At 53.7% G+C, this 20,258-nt stretch overlaps 1 protein-coding gene and 1 long non-coding RNA gene across 6 annotated transcripts in view; both read right to left on the bottom strand.

The window, feature by feature from the left end:
• The window catches only part of BCL11A (BCL11 transcription factor A), a 79,558-nt gene extending 64,837 nt beyond the window's left edge, over positions 1-14,721 (bottom strand). For 2 of the 5 annotated variants that reach the window (XM_067292736.1, XM_013955389.2), the window contains exons 1-2: positions 13,101-13,485; positions 7,213-7,542 (exon numbers count right to left, since the gene is read on the bottom strand). In XM_067292736.1, coding sequence (XP_067148837.1) covers positions 7,213-7,542; positions 13,101-13,155 — 385 coding nt within the window. In that variant the 5' untranslated portion in view covers positions 13,156-13,485. Of the gene's footprint in view, positions 1-7,212; positions 7,543-10,275; positions 10,344-11,815; positions 12,008-13,100; positions 13,486-14,515 lie in introns of those variants that run through there. The other 3 variants (XM_067292735.1, XM_067292739.1, XM_067292738.1) reach the window with 3 other exon arrangements.
• Positions 14,722-15,422: 701 nt separating this feature from the next.
• LOC136991544 (uncharacterized) lies at positions 15,423-18,734 on the bottom strand. The gene is made up of 2 exons (XR_010883643.1): positions 17,523-18,734; positions 15,423-16,583 (listed from the first exon to the last, which is right to left on the bottom strand). It is a non-coding gene; the product is annotated as an uncharacterized lncRNA (long non-coding RNA).
• Between the last annotated feature and the right edge of the window lie 1,524 nt (positions 18,735-20,258).

Here is a 20,258-nt window from a genome sequence, read left to right as displayed (position 1 = left end):
ATATTTCACTGGCTTCTAAATCAATTAAGCAGGCACTGAATGTAAGATTAAACTCCTTGCTTCCTAAGGAGCGAGGAGCTATAATGGGTGTTTATTTTTAAAAGGTAGTAGTAGTAATAATAATAATAATAATAATAATAACAACAATATCATCCGCAACAACACCACCACCACCACTGAAGGCAGGGTTCTCCTTGGAGCCTTTGTTGTTTCACAGTAACGCTACTGTTTACTTAGGCAGAGGTTTTTATATCTAAAGCTAAGATCAAATTGCAGGTGTAATTGCTGGGCGCTTCGGCAGAGAGCGAGGCGGAGCGGGAGGCAGCGCGGTGGCGGCGGCGGCGGTGGGTGCCCCTGCCCCTGCCCCTGCCCCAGCGCCCGCACTGCCCTCGCCCGGGCGCCCGCAAGGCGAGGGCACCGCGCTCCTCCACGGCTGCCTCGCGGTGATGCTAAGCCTCACCTCCTCGACGGCCCTGCGGCTGCTCGTCGTCGCTCGCTCCTCAAATCTTGGGGTTTTAGCTACGAGCACGAAACAAAAAGGCGAAGCTCGAGCTGGCTAACAAATATACGCCCATCAGATAGGGAAAAGTGTTGTTTTACAGCAACCTGTTCAGGTAAAAGTTCCCGAGCGATTGCATCAGATAAGCCTGGAGAGGTCCCCAGGGAGAGCAGAGAGAAGAAACACTTTTGTGCGCTGTCTGCAAACTTAGGATTCAACAGCCTTTTTGGCAGTCGATTCGTTTCGAGTGTTTTGTTGCAGGAAATGTATGTATTTTGCTTTGTACTTTTGGTGGATTTCCTACAACTGCTTCTGACAGCTGTTGATTCAGTTAAACGAACATGTTATTAAAAATCCTCTACCATCCCCGAGCCAGAAATACACCTTTTAACGGAGTTTAAAATTCGAAGCTATACGAACAAGCAAATGAAACCTCTGTGAAGCCTCACTCGCTCACTCTGGATTTAAAGCCAGGGCTGTATCTGCAGTAGGGGGGTAAAGCGGTCTACAGCTCCCTGTGTTGCCTATATTTTCTTTGTTCCAGCCAGACACAGATACTAAAAAAGAATGAAAAGCAAAACAAATGATCTCAAGTACAAAAAATAAGTGGTTGCTAATACTCGGGAAAAACCCAGTGCTCAGAAGGCTGACACTAATGTGTTTCAAATAATTCTGCTATATGCCACACACTTGATTTTCCTTCTTCATTTACTTACTTATTAACCAATTTTGCAAAGGAGAAACCCCTATATGAAACGTGGCGGGAACGAAGTGGATGTTTTCATTTTGCTTTAGATCAAAGGAAAACAAGAATGCAAACTGTGGCATATTGAGTATTTTTTTTCCACTGCTGTCATTCACACTGGGCTATCTAAGTTTCATACAATTCCCCAGACTGGCTGCATATTAAGCTTGCTGTGTACAGCTTTATTACGGCGCGGCAGCGAGGAGGCATTAATATTCCGGCGTTGCATCTGACAGGGCATTTACATGCGCCCATCTGAGCTCGCACCTGAGAGCGGCTCCGAGGTAGGGCAGGCGCGCCGCTATTGCAAAGGCAAATGAAGCGGCCCCCGCTCCCCGCCGGCACGGGGGCCAACCCCGCCACGCGCCCCCGCGGCCTCGCGCCTCGCGCCGAAACCCTGCGAACGCCGAGCGGGCACATGCGGGCAGCGAGGGCCGGGCAGGCGAGTCGGCGAGCCCCCGGCGGGCCGCAGCGCACGGGCCGCCCTAGCGCAGAGGTGGCGGGATGCTCGCGGGTGCCTCCGGTCCCCGCGCCCGGCCCCGGCCTGGAGAGGCTTCACGCAACGGCAGACGGGTCGTCCCGGCCGCTCAGATGGTTTGCGGGTGCATTAACGAGCCCGTTATTTTAAAAAGTGTGTAATAAATCACAGCAGCACGTGTACCGATACCCACGGCCATGGGCCCAAACCTGCCGTCCCTGACATTAACAGGAGGCAGACTGCATCTCCTCTACTTGCACAAAGTGAGATAAAATATGCTCATTAGTCTGGGGGGGGGAGGGAAAAAAAAAACAGTTGATTTTAGGGCCACGCTACAAGCAGGAATATAGGTCTTAATGTATTAAAATATATGAGCTCGACATATTTTATGAACTTCTGCAATTTCCCCCAAATTGACACATAAAATCGAGACCTCCTAGACAGAAACCAGCATTAAAATGTGTACCAAGGTAAAAATAAGACCTCCTTGGAATAACAACACTGCTGACAGAGCCATGACCCAAATGAAATCTGAACAAGCAGAAAGGTACTAAAGATCCTCAGTGATTAGATCTCCTGCTAAAAAAAGTGGCAAAGTGCCAGGCCATGTCCAGCTTGATGCTAAATGCCTTTTATTGCACAAAGCTGGTACTATTGGATGTAAAAACAGACTGAAGCTTCAAGTGAATTTTGTCCAAAAAATTTCTATAATGAGGATGCGCGCAGGCAAACAAATGGAGATTGAACTCCCATTGCCTGACACTGCCTCTTGAATTGTCTTTATTATTTGAATTAAATAAAAAAGAACTCGTGCTGAGGGCTGCACATACAAAATTGTGTCATGCTAATAGGTCTCCTCCTCTTTAAAAGAGGTATTGCAGAAATACGGAAATCTTTAGGAAAGACTTTATTTCTTCCGCCAGTCTAATTGCAAAGCGTTTTATTTACCTCCTCTCTCTCTCTGCCTCAGTTTCCACCATTCAGCATCTGTTGTTTAGCCTAGCTGCACCGAACCTCGCATTTCCTAGGGGCGTTATTCTCAAAGCTTGCGGCACGCAACGGGAACGTGCACCTTTGCAGACCTAGAGGAAGTTTAATGCGTGCCAGGCCGCCTCTTCGACCACAAGCATTTTGGAGGCAGCTACGCTGCAGCCCATGGCGAGCCTCACAGTTAAATGTCACATACAATAGACGAAGGAATGCAAAGCATATTTCGAAGCCTCCGAACAAGAGGATCTGATTCGCAGGGAAACAAAAAAAGAGAGTGATTCAGGGAACTGCGACACTTCTGATGCCGCCCCGGAATAATCAGGCCGAATCAGAGGAAAACTTTCTCCCCTGCTTCTGTTCTTCAGCTGAGCTCCTATTTGTGTTTCCCATAAAGAGCCATTTTGATACTAACTGCCTGCAACAGCAGGGAATAGGAAAACTAACACAATCTTTACCTCATACGAGGGACGATACTGATATCACATGTTTGCTTCTTCCAAAAAACCGTGATTTATAAAAGGCGATGGGGCAAACGGACAAACTCTTGCCTCTTTTCTGTATCCCTGGCGGAGCAACACTACAACAACTTTTGGATCCCCTGCATTTTTTACATTTTTCCCCCCAGAAGCAAATTTCACAGCCATGCAGGCCACTGCGTTTAATTAAGCTTTCAAAAGTCTTCTGACAACGCCAACAATTGCGAGACACTTCTGCAGCTCAATCACGCAATCATTGTGACAGTTCTATTTACAATTTGTCTCAAAAAGAGTTTCTCTGACATTGCACTTTGACAAAACATCCAAGCTGCCAGTTCACAACCTTTCTCTGTCTTATTTACAAATACAGCTTGTACGCGGGACTCCCAGCCTCCTGGGCAGGAGCCCTTGGATAGCACCCTCAAAACTTGCCCCGCGTGTCACTGTTTCACCCAGCCCATTTCCATCTGTCTTTGTGCGGAAGGAAGTGGACCAAATCTTAGCTTTTTAAATTTTTTTCCACGAATGTAATTTCAGCTTTCATCTCATTGTCCAGATGCAATGCTAACTATTCAATTCAGATGTCACTAATTTTTATCTGGAACCAAACAAAATAATACAGAATTGCAATACACAACCTGCAGAATTATAACGGCAACTCCTAATAACACTCCAGGAAAATTCCTGTGGCATACAGACTAGTCAAAGAAATTACCTGCTGGGAATTGCAATGCTCAAATGTACTTGGTCCAAAATTTAGTACCAAGTTATGTCCAGTCTCCCTTTGACTATTAGAGACAGAGCTATTTCTTACAGTTCTTTTTTTTCCACGTGTTATATTTGAACACAACAAGCAAATTGAGAATAAAGGATTCGGGCACTGAAAATGACCTCCCCTCCTCCTCCCTCCTCTCTTTGTACAGTAAACATGGTATTCACAGACACACAGTCGTAATTATAAAAGGGAATATATGCAGCACTCCAAAGTGCTCCAACTGAATCAAAGTAACATTTAAGATCTCTCTTCACCCCGAAAATAACCTTTCATTAATTCCCTCAGATTTATACATTCAACAAACAAAACACCAAAACCTGACACTGGTGGACTATAAATATTTCTTCAGCCTTTTCAATAAGTGAACAGCAATTTTACATTCACTGATCTCTAGATACTTCAGTTAATATTTCCCCCTATTGTAAAATACGAGCCTGGATAACTAAAGCCTGCCGTAGCACTCACTGCAAATCACAGGCTGCCGGTATCTGCTGGTGAGTGTTTGACATACATATTGATGAAAGCTGCCTCATTGGACCCACACAACATATCCTATTAATTTTCAGTCAAATTTATGACATTTCAGCTATGGCGCTGGATCAGCATCACTCAAAATTTTGTATCAAGTCAAAGCTACACACACGCGCACACCCACACAGAAGAGACAGGTATGCCTGCCGGTGTGCATACGGATCTCGCGTACGCTGCACAGGTTGCACACGCATATATGAGCTATTGTAATCACCGCTGCCTTTGGAAAAGGGTGAGAATAAAGACGAGCCTACCGACGCTTAAAATAGACATCATTTTCCCCTCCTATGTGAATGAGTCAGTGCCTTGTTCCTTGTCTTTAGGTGCACTGATCCTTAACCACTGCTTATCTTCAGATCATCTTTTACTGCAACACAACAACTTCTTCCCTTCGAAAGAGCCCGCAGAGCCCAGGCTGTCCCCACAGCGAGCCTGCAACACCTCTCCCAGCTAGCGACGGGTCGGCTCCATTTGCACGTTGCTATGAAATGCGTCTTTTTGGGACTCTTACCAGAAAGAATCAGGCCCCTCAACTCCCGGGTATTTTTTTTCTAAGGGCAGCCTCTTCCCTTTTTTTTCTTTTTTTATATCACATATTCAGGTATCTTTCTGCATCACTGTGAGCAGCGTTTCATCCCGCTCTCGCAGAGAGACGCGGATCTCCACGGCTGGGGTGAGGTTCGCCCCAGGGGCCTTGCGAAAAGCTGAACCCCCAACTTGCTCCAGCTCTCCGGGCCCGGGGAAGCCCCGGGCAGGAGCGAGGGACACCCTTCCCAGCGGCACGCCGAAGCTTGGCCGGCTCAAGCGGCAAGTGAAATTAAAAAATAACGGGGGGCGAGCAGGAGGCTCTGTAGCTCGTCCTGCCGGGGCAGGAACCGAAACCGCGGCCCTTCCTGAGCTAACGGCGCCACGGCGGCCGGCGGCCGGCTCTGCCCGCTGTCCCAGCGCCGGGGCGAAATCCGCCGCCGAGGAGCTTCCTCCGGCCGCGCGGCCTGGCCGGGACGCCGGCAAGAAGCGCGCTGTTAATTCCTGCCTGACAGACGCTGCGTTTCGTCTCCGCAGCTGAGCGGCTCCACACGTAAATACCGCCGCATTGCATCACCGCCCCGGCCCTCCATATTTGGCCATTTAGCGCGGCTCCGGGTGCGGGAAGCCCTCGAACCCCTTCCGCCAGGCTCCCTCCATCAATCAGGCCCTCCGCTCCTGCTCCTGCTCCTGCTCCTGCTGCTCCAGGCCGCCGGCAGCGCGCGGGAGCGGGCGCTGCCCCGCGCCTCGCCGCCACCGCCAGCCTCGGAGGGCCACCGCGATGGCTGCGCGGGGATGCTGCCTTCGCTCCCGCTGCGCGCGGGCGCCCGGCCGTGCACAGGTGCGCGTGTGCACACACGGACACGCACAGCCACGCGCGCCCCCCCGTACGTCTGCCGCCGCCGCCACCACACCTTCAAAACTACAAATATCAAGCCTGCTTCAGCGGCTGGTTTGGAGGCCCGCGGCCAAAGCAAGCCGAAGACGGTGCCGACGTCCCGTTCTCCTGCGCGCGCCGAACTGCCCCGCGGGCCACTGCAGCGGGGGGACGGGCAACACCGCAGCCCGAGTGCCACGGGCCTCGCGGTTCGTAACGCTGGTTGAGGCACGGGTGGGTTTTGACGTGCGACGGCGTGGTATTTTTCAGGCGGTATTACCGGCGCGATCTGAAGGGATTTGCAACGCTCCCTACAAATGGGTAGTATTCGTGCTTACTAACGGGATTTTAAAAACAGAGCATGCCTTGTTAGGCTTCCAGTGTTTCTGCGATTTTCTTTTCACATAGTAAGTTCTGTTTTTTTAACCTCATTTGCTAAAATATTTGCAGAGTGAATGGCTTTCTGGTTAAAAAAAAAAAGAATTATGCTCAGAAATGGAATCATTTACCCTTTTTTTTTTTTTAAATCACATTTCATATTGTTTGTTGCACAAAACAGAACTCCGTCTCGGACATTTGTACGGATGACATGTGGTTGTGTAAACCACAAACAAAATCAAGATACATCTGTCAAAACCACATCAGAGACAGGAGAGCGCACAGAAAGGCATTTATCATTTGGCTGAGGAGGCAGGCTGCAGAGAGCGGCCTTTCCTGTCAAACCAACCTTTTGAAATTTCCAACATGCCCTTAAACTTTTCGAACGAGCATGTCTGTGCGCTTCAGCAACTGCCCTCTCTACTCTGGCCTGGCCAGTCGCAAATGGCATCTTAAAGTCAAGGTCGGTGGTGTCACTTTGCCACGGGGCTGTGTTTAATTACAGTCCATACGCTGACAGCCAATATGGAACCGCGGCAAGCCGACGCGCCGTTAACTCTTTCGCCCCCGGCTCTGCCGAAGACGCCAGAGCCGCCCCCTCCCTCGCGCCGCGGGGCCCGCCGTGCGCTCCCGCAGCAAGGCGCCGGGAGAGCGCCGCCACTGCCGCCGCCACCACGCAGCCAAACCGCCGGCGCGGCCGCACCCGGCGCCCTTAAAAACGCCCGGCAGCCCGGCGGGCGCCCGGCGAGCCTCTCGCCACGTGGCCGCCGGGAAACGCTAGCCGGGAGCTCGCTCCGAGCCGGCGGCGGGACGTTGAGCGCGCCGGCCGTGGCGGCGGGCGGCGCAGAGAGGCGCGCGGCCCCTTGCGACGGCGACCGCGCTACGTCTCGACTGCAACGGAAATAAACTCGCAAGCACTTCTCCTTGCTTTAATTTACCTGCTATATGTTCCTGTTTAGGGCAAATTCCTCTAGATGACGTTGATAAACAATCGTCATCCTCTGGCGTAACCTGGATGCCAACCTCCACAGGATTGGATGCTTTTTTCAGCTCACTTGGTGAGGGTGAAGGTGGCTTATCCACAGCCTTCTCTAAGCAGAGACTGCCATTGCATTGTTTCCGTTTGTGCTCAATAAAAACAAGAATGTCCCCCAACGGGAAGTTCATCTGACACTGGCCACAGGTGAGGAGGTCGTGGTCCCCTTCCGGAGCTCCCAACGCGCCGTGGTCGGGCTCGTCATCAGTGAGAATGGCTTCAAGAGGTTCGGCTGCAGGTCGGGAAACAAAAGGAGGATCGTTAGCGCGCCGGGGGGAAGGAGCCGCGCGCACATGGGGGGGGGGGACGCGCCGAGCCCCCTCTTCATGAATATCGCACCGCGCTCGCAGCACCCATAGCCCCCCCCCCCCCCCCCATAAACCAGCGCAGCGCCGCTACTGCCGCTGCCACACGCAGTGGGATTTCGCAGGCGCCGGGAGCGTTTTGCAGAAGCAGCTGTAGGATGCCGGACTGGGAGAGGGAGCGCTGCCACCGGAGCTGTTTTCATAGACGAGGGCAAATTCCCGACTTGCTTTAATGATTTAGTGGGGAAATCAAATGAAGAGGCTTAAAGAATACATTGTAAAACTACCGTGGTACTGTGAAGAAAAGCGGACGCTGTGTTTTACTGCCAGATGTATTATTTACGTGCACGAATCTGAGGCTAAAAGCCTCGCACGCACACGCTCCCTCTCACACACACGTGCGTGCGTGCTTTCCACGAGCCAGCCACGCTGTCTAAAATCTAGACTCAGGAACGACACGTGTGCACGTGCAAACAAAAGACGTTTCAACATGTATCCCGCATATTCAGTACCCAGGCCGCCCAGGTCCGGGGCGAGGGTACGGGTGGAAAAGCGAGCCGGAGCGCCTGCACGCACACGCACAAGAGGCGCAGACCGTGCCGAGCCCTCATACCGTGCAGGCGCAGGCATCTGCGTTTCCCTCCACGGCAGCACGCTTGCGGCTTCCGACTTAAAAATTCAAAACGCAGGAGTTACGCATGGGGGAGGGAGGGGATGCACAAAATAAATAAATAACAGGCAGCTAAATTGTAAAAATCAAGTGCAACAAAAATTCCTGCAGGGTGTGTGTGGGGGGGGAACCGCCGACTTTCAGCTGCTCCTCAGAATTCACATAAATATCAAATTCACTAACGATTCCACCCAGAGATATTAACTGAACAGGATATTTTTTAGTACTTAAGAAAATAAGCCAATTAGTCATATTTCTTTTTTTCATCCTGAAAAAGGAGCGCCTAAATTATCTTAAACGTGTTAGTACTGGTGGCCTTCATCATATAAAAATCAGTATGGCCAAGCGAATGCCACATTTCATAACAAGAGTGAAAAGTGCTTTCTTTAAACTCAAAATACCTTGCCTAATGTTGTCAAAGTTGACAAATTTTCTGAATGAGCTCCAAAAAGCTTCATTATGAGGCTATTTCTGCTCACATAATCGGCAGTGGATGCTCTAACAAGGTAGACATGCCTTTCTTTTCTGTTTGCCTTTTTTTTTTTTTTTTAACTTTGTACAGAAATATCTTGGCAATGTGTGTGCAGTATCCATCACTGTAGCCTTTCAAGAAAAAAAAAACAACAGCCGTGTGTTGGTGTTCCTGTATCTGCGCAGTACAATATGTGCACTAACAACAACAACAAAAATGAGAGGCTACTACAAATACAAAGCACCTCCAAACACTGCCAGGTAATGGAAGCGAGACCGAATACAACTCTTAAACAGTTAATCAGTCTGACCTTCTTTAGCTAGCTGCCAATTTCACATTTAATGAACTTAAAGCCACAGAGAATCAAAAAATAGATTTTAATTTGACTGCACAATATTGGAACTGATTTTGATAAAGTGCAAAAATCCAGTGAACTCAGGTTAAATTTATTTCAACCCTACCTAGGCTGAATATTGAGAAGGAAGATCTAGAGTAGCTCCCAGTTGTGCTGTGTAAAATAATATTGAAAGAGCACACTACCTTACCGTACCTTAGCTCCAACTAGGACACAGGGATACAGTCCATAATTTCTTGCCTCTAGTACTACTTCTAATTTAACATAAGGTCAACCACAGGAATATGAAGGTTACATTCATATTAATAAAAACAATACCTTAATCACTGGGGTTTTCTTCTAAACTTACAGACCAAACGATAACACACAACATGCATCTACACTCCTCTGGTACGGAGAAAAGAGCAGGATGTTTCTGCAGTACTTCTGTGCATGGCATTTTTCCTCTCTAGCCATTCCTTGCGTTTGGACAAAGTGAGTAAATTATTACCAAACTAATCCCACCAGTAGCTTGCTACGTGCATCAGACAAAGGTATTCTGGGCTAACCAGTAAATCTAACTTCCAGTTTACAAACTCGCTGCAGCAAAAGATGCAAAATAAACAATGCTCCCCTTACAACTCGCTTAGCGTGGAAGCCTGCACAGTCACTACTCCATTAGAATATTTTCCCGTGGCCTGATTTATTTCTGACGCCGTCAGTATTATTTAGCAGTGGAAGGTAACACAGTGCTTAGACACCAGACAGTTAAAAGTAGTCCTAAACAAAAATAGACTTTGCTAAAGTCTGTACTGATTGGGCTGATTTACAATCAAAACCAGGAAATGAAGTGGTAATTCAGAGGTTGCTGATTACACCTCCACATTTCACCTAATTAATTTTATAGGAGGCAAAGTTCTTGAAAATAACAAGATGATCAAATGTACAGATATAAAACCTGTAACCTCTACATTTTCTATGCTCTTAACGTAAATTATTGCTAATTAACAAGAATTATATACTAATGTATGAAATACGGCTGGCACCGTGATCATTACAAAACATGTGGCTCCTGGAGGAGGCAGAGGCAGCAAAATATGTTTTTGTTATTGCTGCTACTTTTCTGTTTAAAAAAATAATAATAATAAGCAGGTCTACAAGGAAAATACGAAAATACCGTTCACCTGGTCTTGCCACTGATTTGCAGGACGCCTCTTTTAATTCTGGGGCAATCAAAATCCCCGGCCTAGGTGCCTAATCCTCCGTCCCTATTTCTAAGGCGAACGGCGCCGCATTTGTGAACGCGGCTCTCCAGCCGCCCCCCGCCGCCGCTGCCGCCCGGGCACCGGCGCGCTGCCCCGCGGGCGGGCGGGCGGGCGGCCGCCGAGCTACCGGGCCGGGCCGCGCCGGGCCGGGGCACAAGAAGGACCGCGGGGCGGCAGGGACGGGGCTGCCCGAGCCCGGCCCGGCTCTCCCGGGTGTCCCGGGCAGCACATGGGGAGCCGCCGCGCCGCGCCGGGCGGTACCGGGCGGTACCGGGCCGGACCCGCCGCCCGCACGTGCGAGGGGCCGGGCCGGGCCGAGCGCAGCAGAGCGGAGCAAGCTGCGGCCGGGCCGCTGCGAGTGAGGCCAAACTCCGCGCCCAAGTTGCGCGGCGCTGCGCGCCCCCCCTGCTCCCCCCCCCCCGGGGAAGCGGGGCGCTGCCGCGGGGGTCCCCGGGCGGCGGGCGCGCCCGCGCTGCTCGGCGCTCCGCGAAAGCAGCCCAAATTAAGAACAAAGACGAGGGGGAGAAAGGGGGAAAGAGAGAGAAAGAGACGGAGGGAGAGAGAGAGAGAAAAATTCTCCCTCCCCCTCCTGCTCCGCCGAAGAGGCTGAGAATTAAGGACGTGGAGGAACCGATCAGGTTCAAGTTCGCTGGGCTTTTTTTTTTTGATCTTGTTCTGCCTCCTAGCGACTGAAATCCACACGCGAGCCCAGCCCGAACCAAAAATAAAACGTGCAAAAGGGGGGAAAAAAAACCCAACCAACTCCGACGCGTCCCCCCTCCTCCCCTTCCCCCCCGGGGCGGCCCCGCCGGGGGGAGCCCGCGCCGGGCCCGGCGCAGCGCCCGCCGCGCACGTGCGGGGCCTCCGCGCCGGCCCGCGCAGCCCGGCCGCGTGGCTGCCCGGCGCGGGGAAAGGGAAGGGGCCGCCCGGGGCGGGAAGGGGCCGCCCGGGGCCGGGGCACCGCCGGGAGCGGGGCAGCGCGCTGCGCGGCGCTGGGCGCTTGGCAGAGCGCCCCAAGGAGCGACGAGGGGCAGAGCGGGGGGGGAGCAGCGCGCCCGCCCCCCCCCCCACATACACACCCCCTTCGCGGGTGGGGGAAAACTTTGGGCACGCGGAGCTCCGCGGCCGCGGCTGCCTGCGCGGGCGCCAGCCCGGCGCTAACGGGCTCCCTGCGCAGCCCTCGCTCGCAATGTCCGTGCACCCGTGCGGGAGAAATGGCAGTGTAAACTTCTGCAAAGGCAAGAGCGAGCGGGGATTGCTGGCAGGAAGAAATCGCCCTGGGTTTCTGCGATCCCTGGGAGGGAACAAACCCCGCCAGGAATAGTGGAAGAAAATAAAAAGAAAGAAAAAGAAAGAAAGAAACCACGGGAAGCATGCATCATTCTCCCTTTCCCCCAAGCTCGCTCCAAGGAAAAGGGGATTTTTTTCTCCCTTCCTTCCCACCCCCCTCACCCCAAACCTTTCCAGCTCGAGTTGCCTTTTGTTGTGCAAAGAGCGCTCTTGCTTATCTTGCATCTAGCCCTGGTGTGTGTTGTGTCGGCTGGAGGGAAGGAGCCGAAGAGTTTTTGTTGCGAACAGTGTTGTGGGGCTTGGGTTTGTTTTTTCTCTCCCAGGGAGAGCAGATTTGGTTTTGTGTTTAAATGCGACGGTGAGAATGCCGCTCGCGGGGTGTGTGTGTGCGAGCGTGTGTGTGTGTGCGAGCGTGTGTGTGTGCGTGCGTGTGTGTGTGCATGTGTGTGCGCTTAGCCTGGACTCGCTCTTGTCTGTGTTTGTTGGCAGGAGGTTCCCCACACACGCGGTGCTTGTAAACAGTCAGACACGAGATTTTTCCCAATCAAAATCCACTTCCACTTTTTTTGAAAATCTTCCAAAAAATAGTAAGAGAGCGAGAGCGAGCGAGGCGAGGGAGCGGAGCGGAGAGCAGAGCGGAGCAGAGCAGAGGAGGGAATCCCTCCCGGCGCGGCGCGGCGCGGCTCCCTGGGCGCCCGGTGCCGCCGGTGCCGCCCCCAGCCCCAGCCGCAGCCCGAGCCGCAGCCGGCGGCGGGCGCGGGGCGCGGGGCGCGGGGCGAGGTCGGGGCGGCGGAGCCCCGCGCGGCGCCGGCCGCCACCGCGGCCCCGGGGCGGCGGCGGCGGCGGGACCGCCGGCCCCGGCGCAGACAAAAGGGAGCAGCCCCGGCAAGGTGCCGCGGGAGGCGAGGGCGACGGGGCGAGGGCGGGCGGGCGGGCGGGCGGCGGCGCAGCGGCTCTCGCCGCCGGACTTTCCGCTCACTCGGCGCGCCCGCAGCGCGCCGGCCGGGGGTGCAGCGCGCAGCCCCGCGGCGGCTCCTCGGCACTTTCGCCCGCCTCTGCCCCCGCGGCGGCGGCGGCGCCAGCCCGCTCCTAGCCCGCGCGGGGCGGCTCGCCTCCTTGCCGCGGCTCGGGGCGAGAGCTGCCGCTCTCCCCGCCAAAGACCCGGCGGAGCGAGGGGAAAGAGCCGCGGGGAGAGGGGAGCGGAAAGGGGGCCGCGCGAGTGCGCGGTCGGCGGCGGGGGGCAAAAGAGAGAAAGAAAAGAAAAGTGATCAAGGTGATTAAATTAGAGCGGGCAAAAATAACCGTCATGCTAATCATTCCGAGCCGCTGCTGAGTTCATTTTCTCCCGCTCACTTACTCACTCTCACTCTCTTTTATTTTTTTCTTCTCTTTCTCAAATTAAAAATTAAATCCATGAAGGAGAAATTAAATAAATTGCTCTCTGGATTACTTACGTGAAAATTCCCGTTTGCTTAAGTGCTGGGGTTTGCCTTGCTTGCGGCGCGACATGGTGGGTTGGTGGCTTCGGTGGCTTGTGAGTCGCTCGGTTCACATCGGGAGAGACGGGTTAGAGAGGAAGGAGACTCCAGAGAAAATATCTTCATCAATGTCTTTTGACATCCAAAATAAATTAGAAATAATACAAAGATGGCGCAGGGAAGATGAATTGTGGGATAGCAGTCATGGCTTTTTTTTTTTTTTGTGCAAGGGAAAAAAAAGAGAGAGAGAGAGAGAGGGAGAGAGAGGGAGAGAGAGAAGGAGAGAGAGAGAGAGATGAAAAAAATGGCAAAAGCCCCCCTGAGCTGCAAGTTCAAGTGCGGACGTGACGTCCCTGCGAACTTGAACGTCAGGAGCCTGGATGGACAGAGACATACAAAACATGGGCAGGGCAAGCCGGGGAGAGGGGAGGAGGGAAGGCGAAGGCAACACCAATGGACACTCATCAGGGGCTGGACATGAAAAAGAGAGCAGGACAAGCCAATGGACAGTGCTCGCAGGGGGGAGAGGGGAGGGGGCGCGGCGGGAGGGGGGGCGCCCGGCACCGGGCGCACGCTGCCGAAGGGAGCAGGGGGGCTGGCGGCGGAGGGGAAGGCAGCCGGACTCGCTGAGCGCAAGTGGCCGCGCAGGAGTGCGTGCGGGAGGGAAAGCCTGCGAGTGGCAAGGAGGGAAATTAAACACGCACACGCGGAGAAAGAAGGGAGGAAAGAAAGAAAGAAAGCAGGCAGCAGCAGCACACGCACACACGCACACCCACCCCCGCTGGGAAAGCAAATACATCAATGAAGCAAAGGAAACAGAGAGGGCTGCAGGGCAGGCTGGCCTCGGGATGTGCAGAGGGGGTGGGGGAGCTGGGGAAGCCAGGTAGGACCAGAGACCACCCAAAAAGGCGGGGGGGCCCATCCGGCTCCCAGCTTCCCCGCCGCCCCCCCCCCCCCGAGGACGCGGAGTCCCTCCCCCGGGAGCCGGGGCCCCGCCGGGCGCGGCGCCCAGGGCTCGGCGCGGCCCGCGGCCAACTTCGGCGGGGAGCGGCGGGGCCGCCGCGCTCCTCGCCCGGGGCGGCCCGGGGCAGAGGCGAGCGGAGTCTCACGCGCGAGCGAGCGGCAGGCGCGGGGGGAGAAGCCGCGGGGGCAGGGGAAAGGGGGGAGCGGGCACCTCGCAGCCTCTCCCGCTCGCCCGCACAGCCGGCGCGCCCGCAGCCCCCTGCGCCGCCGGCCGGGCTGCGCGGCCCGGGCCGCCCCCGGCGCCGGCGGCTGGGGCGACGGCAGAGCGGGCTCCGGCGGGGGGGAGCCGGGCGGAGCGGCACCGAGAAGTGGCTGGAGTTGGGAGGATGCGGCAGCGGCGGCTGCAACTTCGCCGAAAACGCACTCACACGCACACGCTGCCGGCGCGGGGAGGGATCAGGTTGCAGCAGAAATAGGCTCCGGCGGCGAGCGGGCGTTTGTAGCGAAGTGTGCCTGCAGAAGGAGGACGAGGGGGATAACCGTGCGCAGGACAGAGGTGGAGAGACAGAGCTCCGAGCAGCGCGGCAGCGCCGGAGGAGGCGAGAGATGGCCGGGAGAAAAGATGTGGATAGAGCGCAGGAAGGGGGGACGAGGAGCCTGCCGCGACTGTAAGAAAGATTTTAACGCGCCCAGCCGCTGTAACGAGGCCGTTACCGGGGCAGAGAGGGAGCGGGGGGCTGCGGGGGAGGGCCGCGGCGCGGGCCCCCCGGGGGCGGGGGCTCGGCGGGGACCTGTTGGAAAGGCGAGGCCAACGCTGCCCCGCCGCAGCGCAGCGCAGCGCAGCCGGGCGCCCGCGCCCCGCACGCCGCTGCCGGAGCTGCGGCGCGGGATAGTTTCGGCGCCCGCCGCTCGCACCGCCACGGCACCGCTGCGAGCGCCCCCGGCGCCGCCGGCTCCCACGGGGCCGCCCCGCCGCGCTGCGCTGCGCTGCGCGGGTGCGGCTGGGCGCCGCGTCCCCGCGCGGAGCGGGCTGCGAGCCCCCCCGCGGGCGCCACCTCGCCGCCCGTCTCGGGGCGGCTGGGCGGGCAGAAGGCGCGTAGCCGGCGTGACTTTTTTTTTGGGGGGGGGGGGGAGGACAGTTTCAGGTGACAATAGCCAACTGCTTCAGTCTCCTGGTCTCCCGCTGCCTTTCAGGGTTGGCTGTCGTCTCTGTGCATACATATGTTCCTGTGCAAAACGTATATAAACAGGCATGTGTGTGCACGGTAGATATATATATTTTTTGATATGATTTGATTTATGTATAATAGCGCATATAAAGCTTTTCAAGGTGGCTGCAATGTAAAAAGTAATGACTTTATTACCTCTGAAAGGTTCTGCGGTTCACATTTAACAGTCCTCTGAATTACAATTCATTACACAGTTGTGCGCTCTCTAAAGCCAACATACATCAGAATACCTATCTGTGGTTATTTCCAATAAATAACAGGCAACATTTTATTGATTTTCTTTAAAAAATCATAGCAAATTAAGCACTTAGTTACAAGTAAATCTGTTTTATTATTGTACTATATTTGAGATTCCAGAGGTGACTTCCTAGACCACATCTTAAAACATACATTCAAAAGCTAATTTTACAGATGCTTTCGTGAATGGCAGCGAGAATGTTTCTACCATTAGCATGCCCTTAATTTCAGCATCATAAAATGCCTCGAATTAAATGGAAACTCGCTCCCTTAAAACAATATTTCATCCTGTCTGGATAATTATTAATATTGGCATTTGATCACAATAGTGCCGTGCTCCCCCTTCGCCCCCCCCCCAGCACTTTGCATTGTCATGTGATTGGAGGGAGATAACAAACCTCAAGAAAGAAAAGGAGTCAGAAGACATTTTTAACATGCTCTAACCACAGATTAATAATGCAGGTAGGTTTTTATTTTATTTTATTTTTAGGGGAAGGGAATGAGGCTGCTGAACGAGCAGTAGTGGACACAAAGTAACTATATTTACAATCCTTGATGTGGCTTTTGGTGGGTAATAAATTATGACAATATTAAAACTATTTTCTGGCAGCCCAGTTAACTGCGTTTGGGACTGTAAAGCCCTTACTGATTCCATTTATGCCTTGTAATTATGGTCCGTGGGCTCTCTCTAAACCCTTTGGTGTATATTGTGTGTAAACTTTTAGCTAATAGACCTTTTTTGAATGGAGGGACTTTTCTCAGTACTTCCTGCAGTATATATTCTGTCTCTGATCTCTGTGTTTAATGGCCAAGTCCTGGTTTATGCTTTATAATGTGTTGACAAGTTTTCTAACAGACTTTCTGAAATAATGCACATATATTCACGTCGGTTAGAAACTCCACAGTATTTTTAGAGTCGAGTAGATCTATATCCTAATGCACTGAGAGGGAGTGTAAATCATAGAGGATTTCATAGCCCTTTCAGTAGTTTTCTGTATGAAGTATGAGCAGCGTGGCCTCCAGACGTAACCTTTTAGAAAAAAAGACAGTGCTTTTATTTTATGGTGTAAAGTGCTTTTAGCTTCAGGGCTCTGAACGTGAATGTGGTCAACAAACAGCTCTTGCGAGGCAGTTCGCTACAGCCCGAGCCCCAGCGCCGGGGAGCCGCCGCCGAGCCGGGGAGGGCTGCGGGGCCGCCTGCGGCCGCAGGACGGGGCTCACCCCCCGCGGCCAGCGCCGGCCCCGCGCCCGCACCCCGGCCGGCTCCAGCAGCACGAAACGCCGCGCCGCCGCCCGCCCCGAGGCGCCGCTCCGCGCCGGGGGCCGCCGCACCCCGGCCCCGGCCCCGGCCCCGGCGGCCCGAGCGCCGCCCCCGGGCAGCGCAGCCCCCCGCGCCGGCCCCGCGCGGGTGCGGAGCCGCTGGCGGGGTCGCCCGGCCCCCCGGGCGCCGCAGCAGAGGCAGGTGCCGGCGGAGGCGGCCCCGCGGCGACCGCCCGCCGCTCGTCCGGTGGCCGAGGCGCCCCCGAGCCCGCGCCGGCGCCGGTGCGGAGCTCTGGGCGCGCAGGGCCGTGCTCCGGGGCGCGGCGGCGGCGCTGGGCGCCGGGCTGCCCGGCAGAGCCGCGGGAGCAGCGGCCGCGGCCCCGCCGCTGTCCCGCGGCGCCCCACGCCCTGCTCGTCCCGCGGCGCCCCGTCCCGCCGGCGTTTCCAGCGCGCCCCTCGCCTCAGCCTCCCTCGGGCCCTTAGAGCATCTTCAGCCTTTTCTGTGCCTGTTACCAGCGGATGTTACTGTGCTGAGCTACACTAACGAGGAGGTACTGAGCGTGGCGCTTGAAAACGGTTAAAAATACTCAAATACTGCCAGTGCCTCAAGATGCTGGCAGATAGAAGGGCAAGCGAAAACAAACCCAGGCAAGCACTGAAGATGGCCCAGTGATTAGGCTGCCAGCACTCATGCAAACTTATGTGTCACCTTTGGCTCCTGCACAGCCTCTCTCGTTGCCCACGTCCCATAGGATGCTCCGCAATCATGCTGCAATGCTTTGAGCTGCTGTCATCTTAGCCGTTCTTTCACTAGAGACTCCCAGCCCCAGAGCAAAGTCAGAGTGAGGAAATGCGGCCCCACATCTCAGCTGCTTCTGGGCAAACTCTGAGGTATGTGCTGAAACCAAGGCCATGGTGGTTTGCAGGCTGTCTATGCACGGGTAAGTCAACCTCCCAGAAGGGTCTGTCTCATTAGCTGAGCAGCCGTCGCTGTTACAAAGCAAGAACTTCCTCCAGGGAAGCAGGGATGGATGCTGCAGCCCCTTCAGCTGTCCCACTTCCCTTGCCACAAGTAAATCAGAGCCCTTCAACCTCCAGGTGATGACCTCGAGCTCCTGAGGGCAGAGGGTAGGTCCCTGTCCCGCTCTGCCGTCCCAGGAGCAGGGGCAGTAACCTGCAGCAGCGAGGCAGAGTGGACAGGTGAGAACATTTATGTTGCAAATGTTAATTTAAGATGTAAATCTGCCAAAATTTATCTATCCCTCTTCTGATGCCTCAGCTATCTGGCTGAGAAATAGTGTGTTCCTGCCCCCATTCAAGCTTGCAAGATGCTCAGAGGTCACTGTATCAAGGGACATAAACTGCCTAAAATTGAGAAGTATGGCCTTTCTCCATCTTACATACAGGCACGTGGTCTTCTCATGCAGGTCTGGGACCTAAAGTTGCAAAGGAGTGCAATAAAATTAATACTGCATACTGCTGTCACGCCGGGGGGGGGGGGTATTAACTCTGGGCTTATTGCAAACAGATTTATTGAAGACGGCGATACAGTGTAGTCACAGCAAGCGAATCTTACTGCATATTTGTTAGTGCCCGAGTCTCGGTTTCTTACCTCTCCAACAGTTTCTTGTCAGCGGTTCTCTTAACTCCCAGAGAGTAACCCTGAAAGGCGTCCCAGCTCAAGGGGAGATTCACCGCCGTGCAGCCGCTGCCGTGCAGGAGGGCTCAGTGGGCTCTAGGCTGCAGCGCTATTTATGGGCACCGAGTTTGACTCATGGCCATATGGTATTTGGTGTGGCGATATACCTTTTTTGCTGACCTCATGCTGAGTTGGGGAAAATATACCCTTTTTGCTGATCTCATGCCCGTTTCTGGCCTCACTCGTTGCAACCAGTATCGCCTAGTTCCTCCTGGTCAGCACTGGGCGCTGTCAGTTATTTGTGGTCAGCTGGGCCCGAGATAAGGGGAGGGGGGTAGCTGCACTGTGCCACAACTGCTTTCCCTGCCTATCTGCTAATTTAGTGACAGACTTGGCAGTGAGTGAGTTCAGCAACTTCAGTGGGCAAATGTTCCTGCTTTTAAGCTCCAACTGTCATTCATTCATAGCAGGAATCTCGCTTGCCAATTCAGTATAGAACAGTAGGACCAAATACAAATTCCCAAATGATGCCAGTTCTCAAGAGATGTGCTGCATTATATAACGACAGCTAGAACAGGGTCCTTTCCTACCCCAGGGCTGACAGTCGCAGGCAGGCAGAGGCAATGGGGGTGGGACTGATCGTGCCGGGCTGACTCCCCGTGAACGAGCAAAGCACTTGCGCGTTCTAGAAACAGTATTTGCATCAGTATTCCAGGACGAGAAGCTTTGGTACACTGGTTTCCCTTTTCTTTTTTAATAGACGCTCAAATAAACCCCAATTCTGCAAGCACTTAACCAGCAAGCATCGCAAACAGCAGTGAGGCCATGCAGGATCACGAGCATATGAGCGCCAGGTGACAGCAAGATTTTGTTATAGGCTGCTGTAGGCATCCAGCACACCAGAGCCCTGATCCCTGACTGGACTTTCTGGGGATGACTATGAAATGAACAGCGCAGAGTGCTCGGGACCCAGGCTTTCAAATGGCAAGACTCCCCTTCGACGCGTACACTTCTGCGCAAGCAACAGTTTCGCTTGTGCATGGGCAGGCAAGCAGGGGAGACAGGAAAGGCACTGGCTAAAAACAGTGCAGGTAAAATCTCATTTTCAATCAAATACTTGATTTCAGCCAAACTGTGGTTTTAGTTTGTACTGCTCTAGTACGCAGAGACAGAGTTAGCTAGTGGTCATTCTGCATCTTATTAGTATTTGTGTATCTTTTTACTTCTATAAATAAACGTAATATATTGCTGGCTGTTTGTATCCTAGGTTTCAAGCCAACACACTTTAAAATATATGCCTTTAAAACCTCTTGAAACTTGGACCTGTAATGCAAATCCAGACAGATTCTTAATTATAAGAGCACCAGCAGCCACTGTTAGAGTCAAGCAGTTGAGCTTGCGCTACTAAAGAGGCACAGTAGTTAACGTCTGTCAGCGCTCCTGTTACAATCCCCACCTTGAAGAGGTTATAACTTGGGCTGTGTAAATTTGATTGAGCTGAAACTTGGGACTCAAAAGTGTCAGTCCATATAGGGAATTATCTTATGAATAATTGGCTAACCCATCGCTTGATTCGCAGACCTTTATAAAACATTTTTAATGGGTTTTAATGTTTTTTTCTTTTACTGACATCTAGGGTATGAATTTGGTACTTCTAGCTCTTCCGAAGCTCCATACTGAACAGCATATATATAGGTGCACAAGTTAAAGCTACAGCACCACAAAGGAGTTCATGGGGCATGCATGCCAAACTTACACACCTATGTGTAGACATATGCAGATGAAGAGACCTCAAAAAAGAAATGC

The sequence above is a fragment of the Apteryx mantelli genome, chromosome 3 (genome assembly GCF_036417845.1).
Source record: "Apteryx mantelli isolate bAptMan1 chromosome 3, bAptMan1.hap1, whole genome shotgun sequence".
Lineage (NCBI taxonomy): Eukaryota > Metazoa > Chordata > Aves > Apterygiformes > Apterygidae > Apteryx > Apteryx mantelli.
The sequence above is the reverse complement of the archived record's forward strand: the minus strand, read 5'-3'. Positions and strand labels throughout refer to the sequence as shown.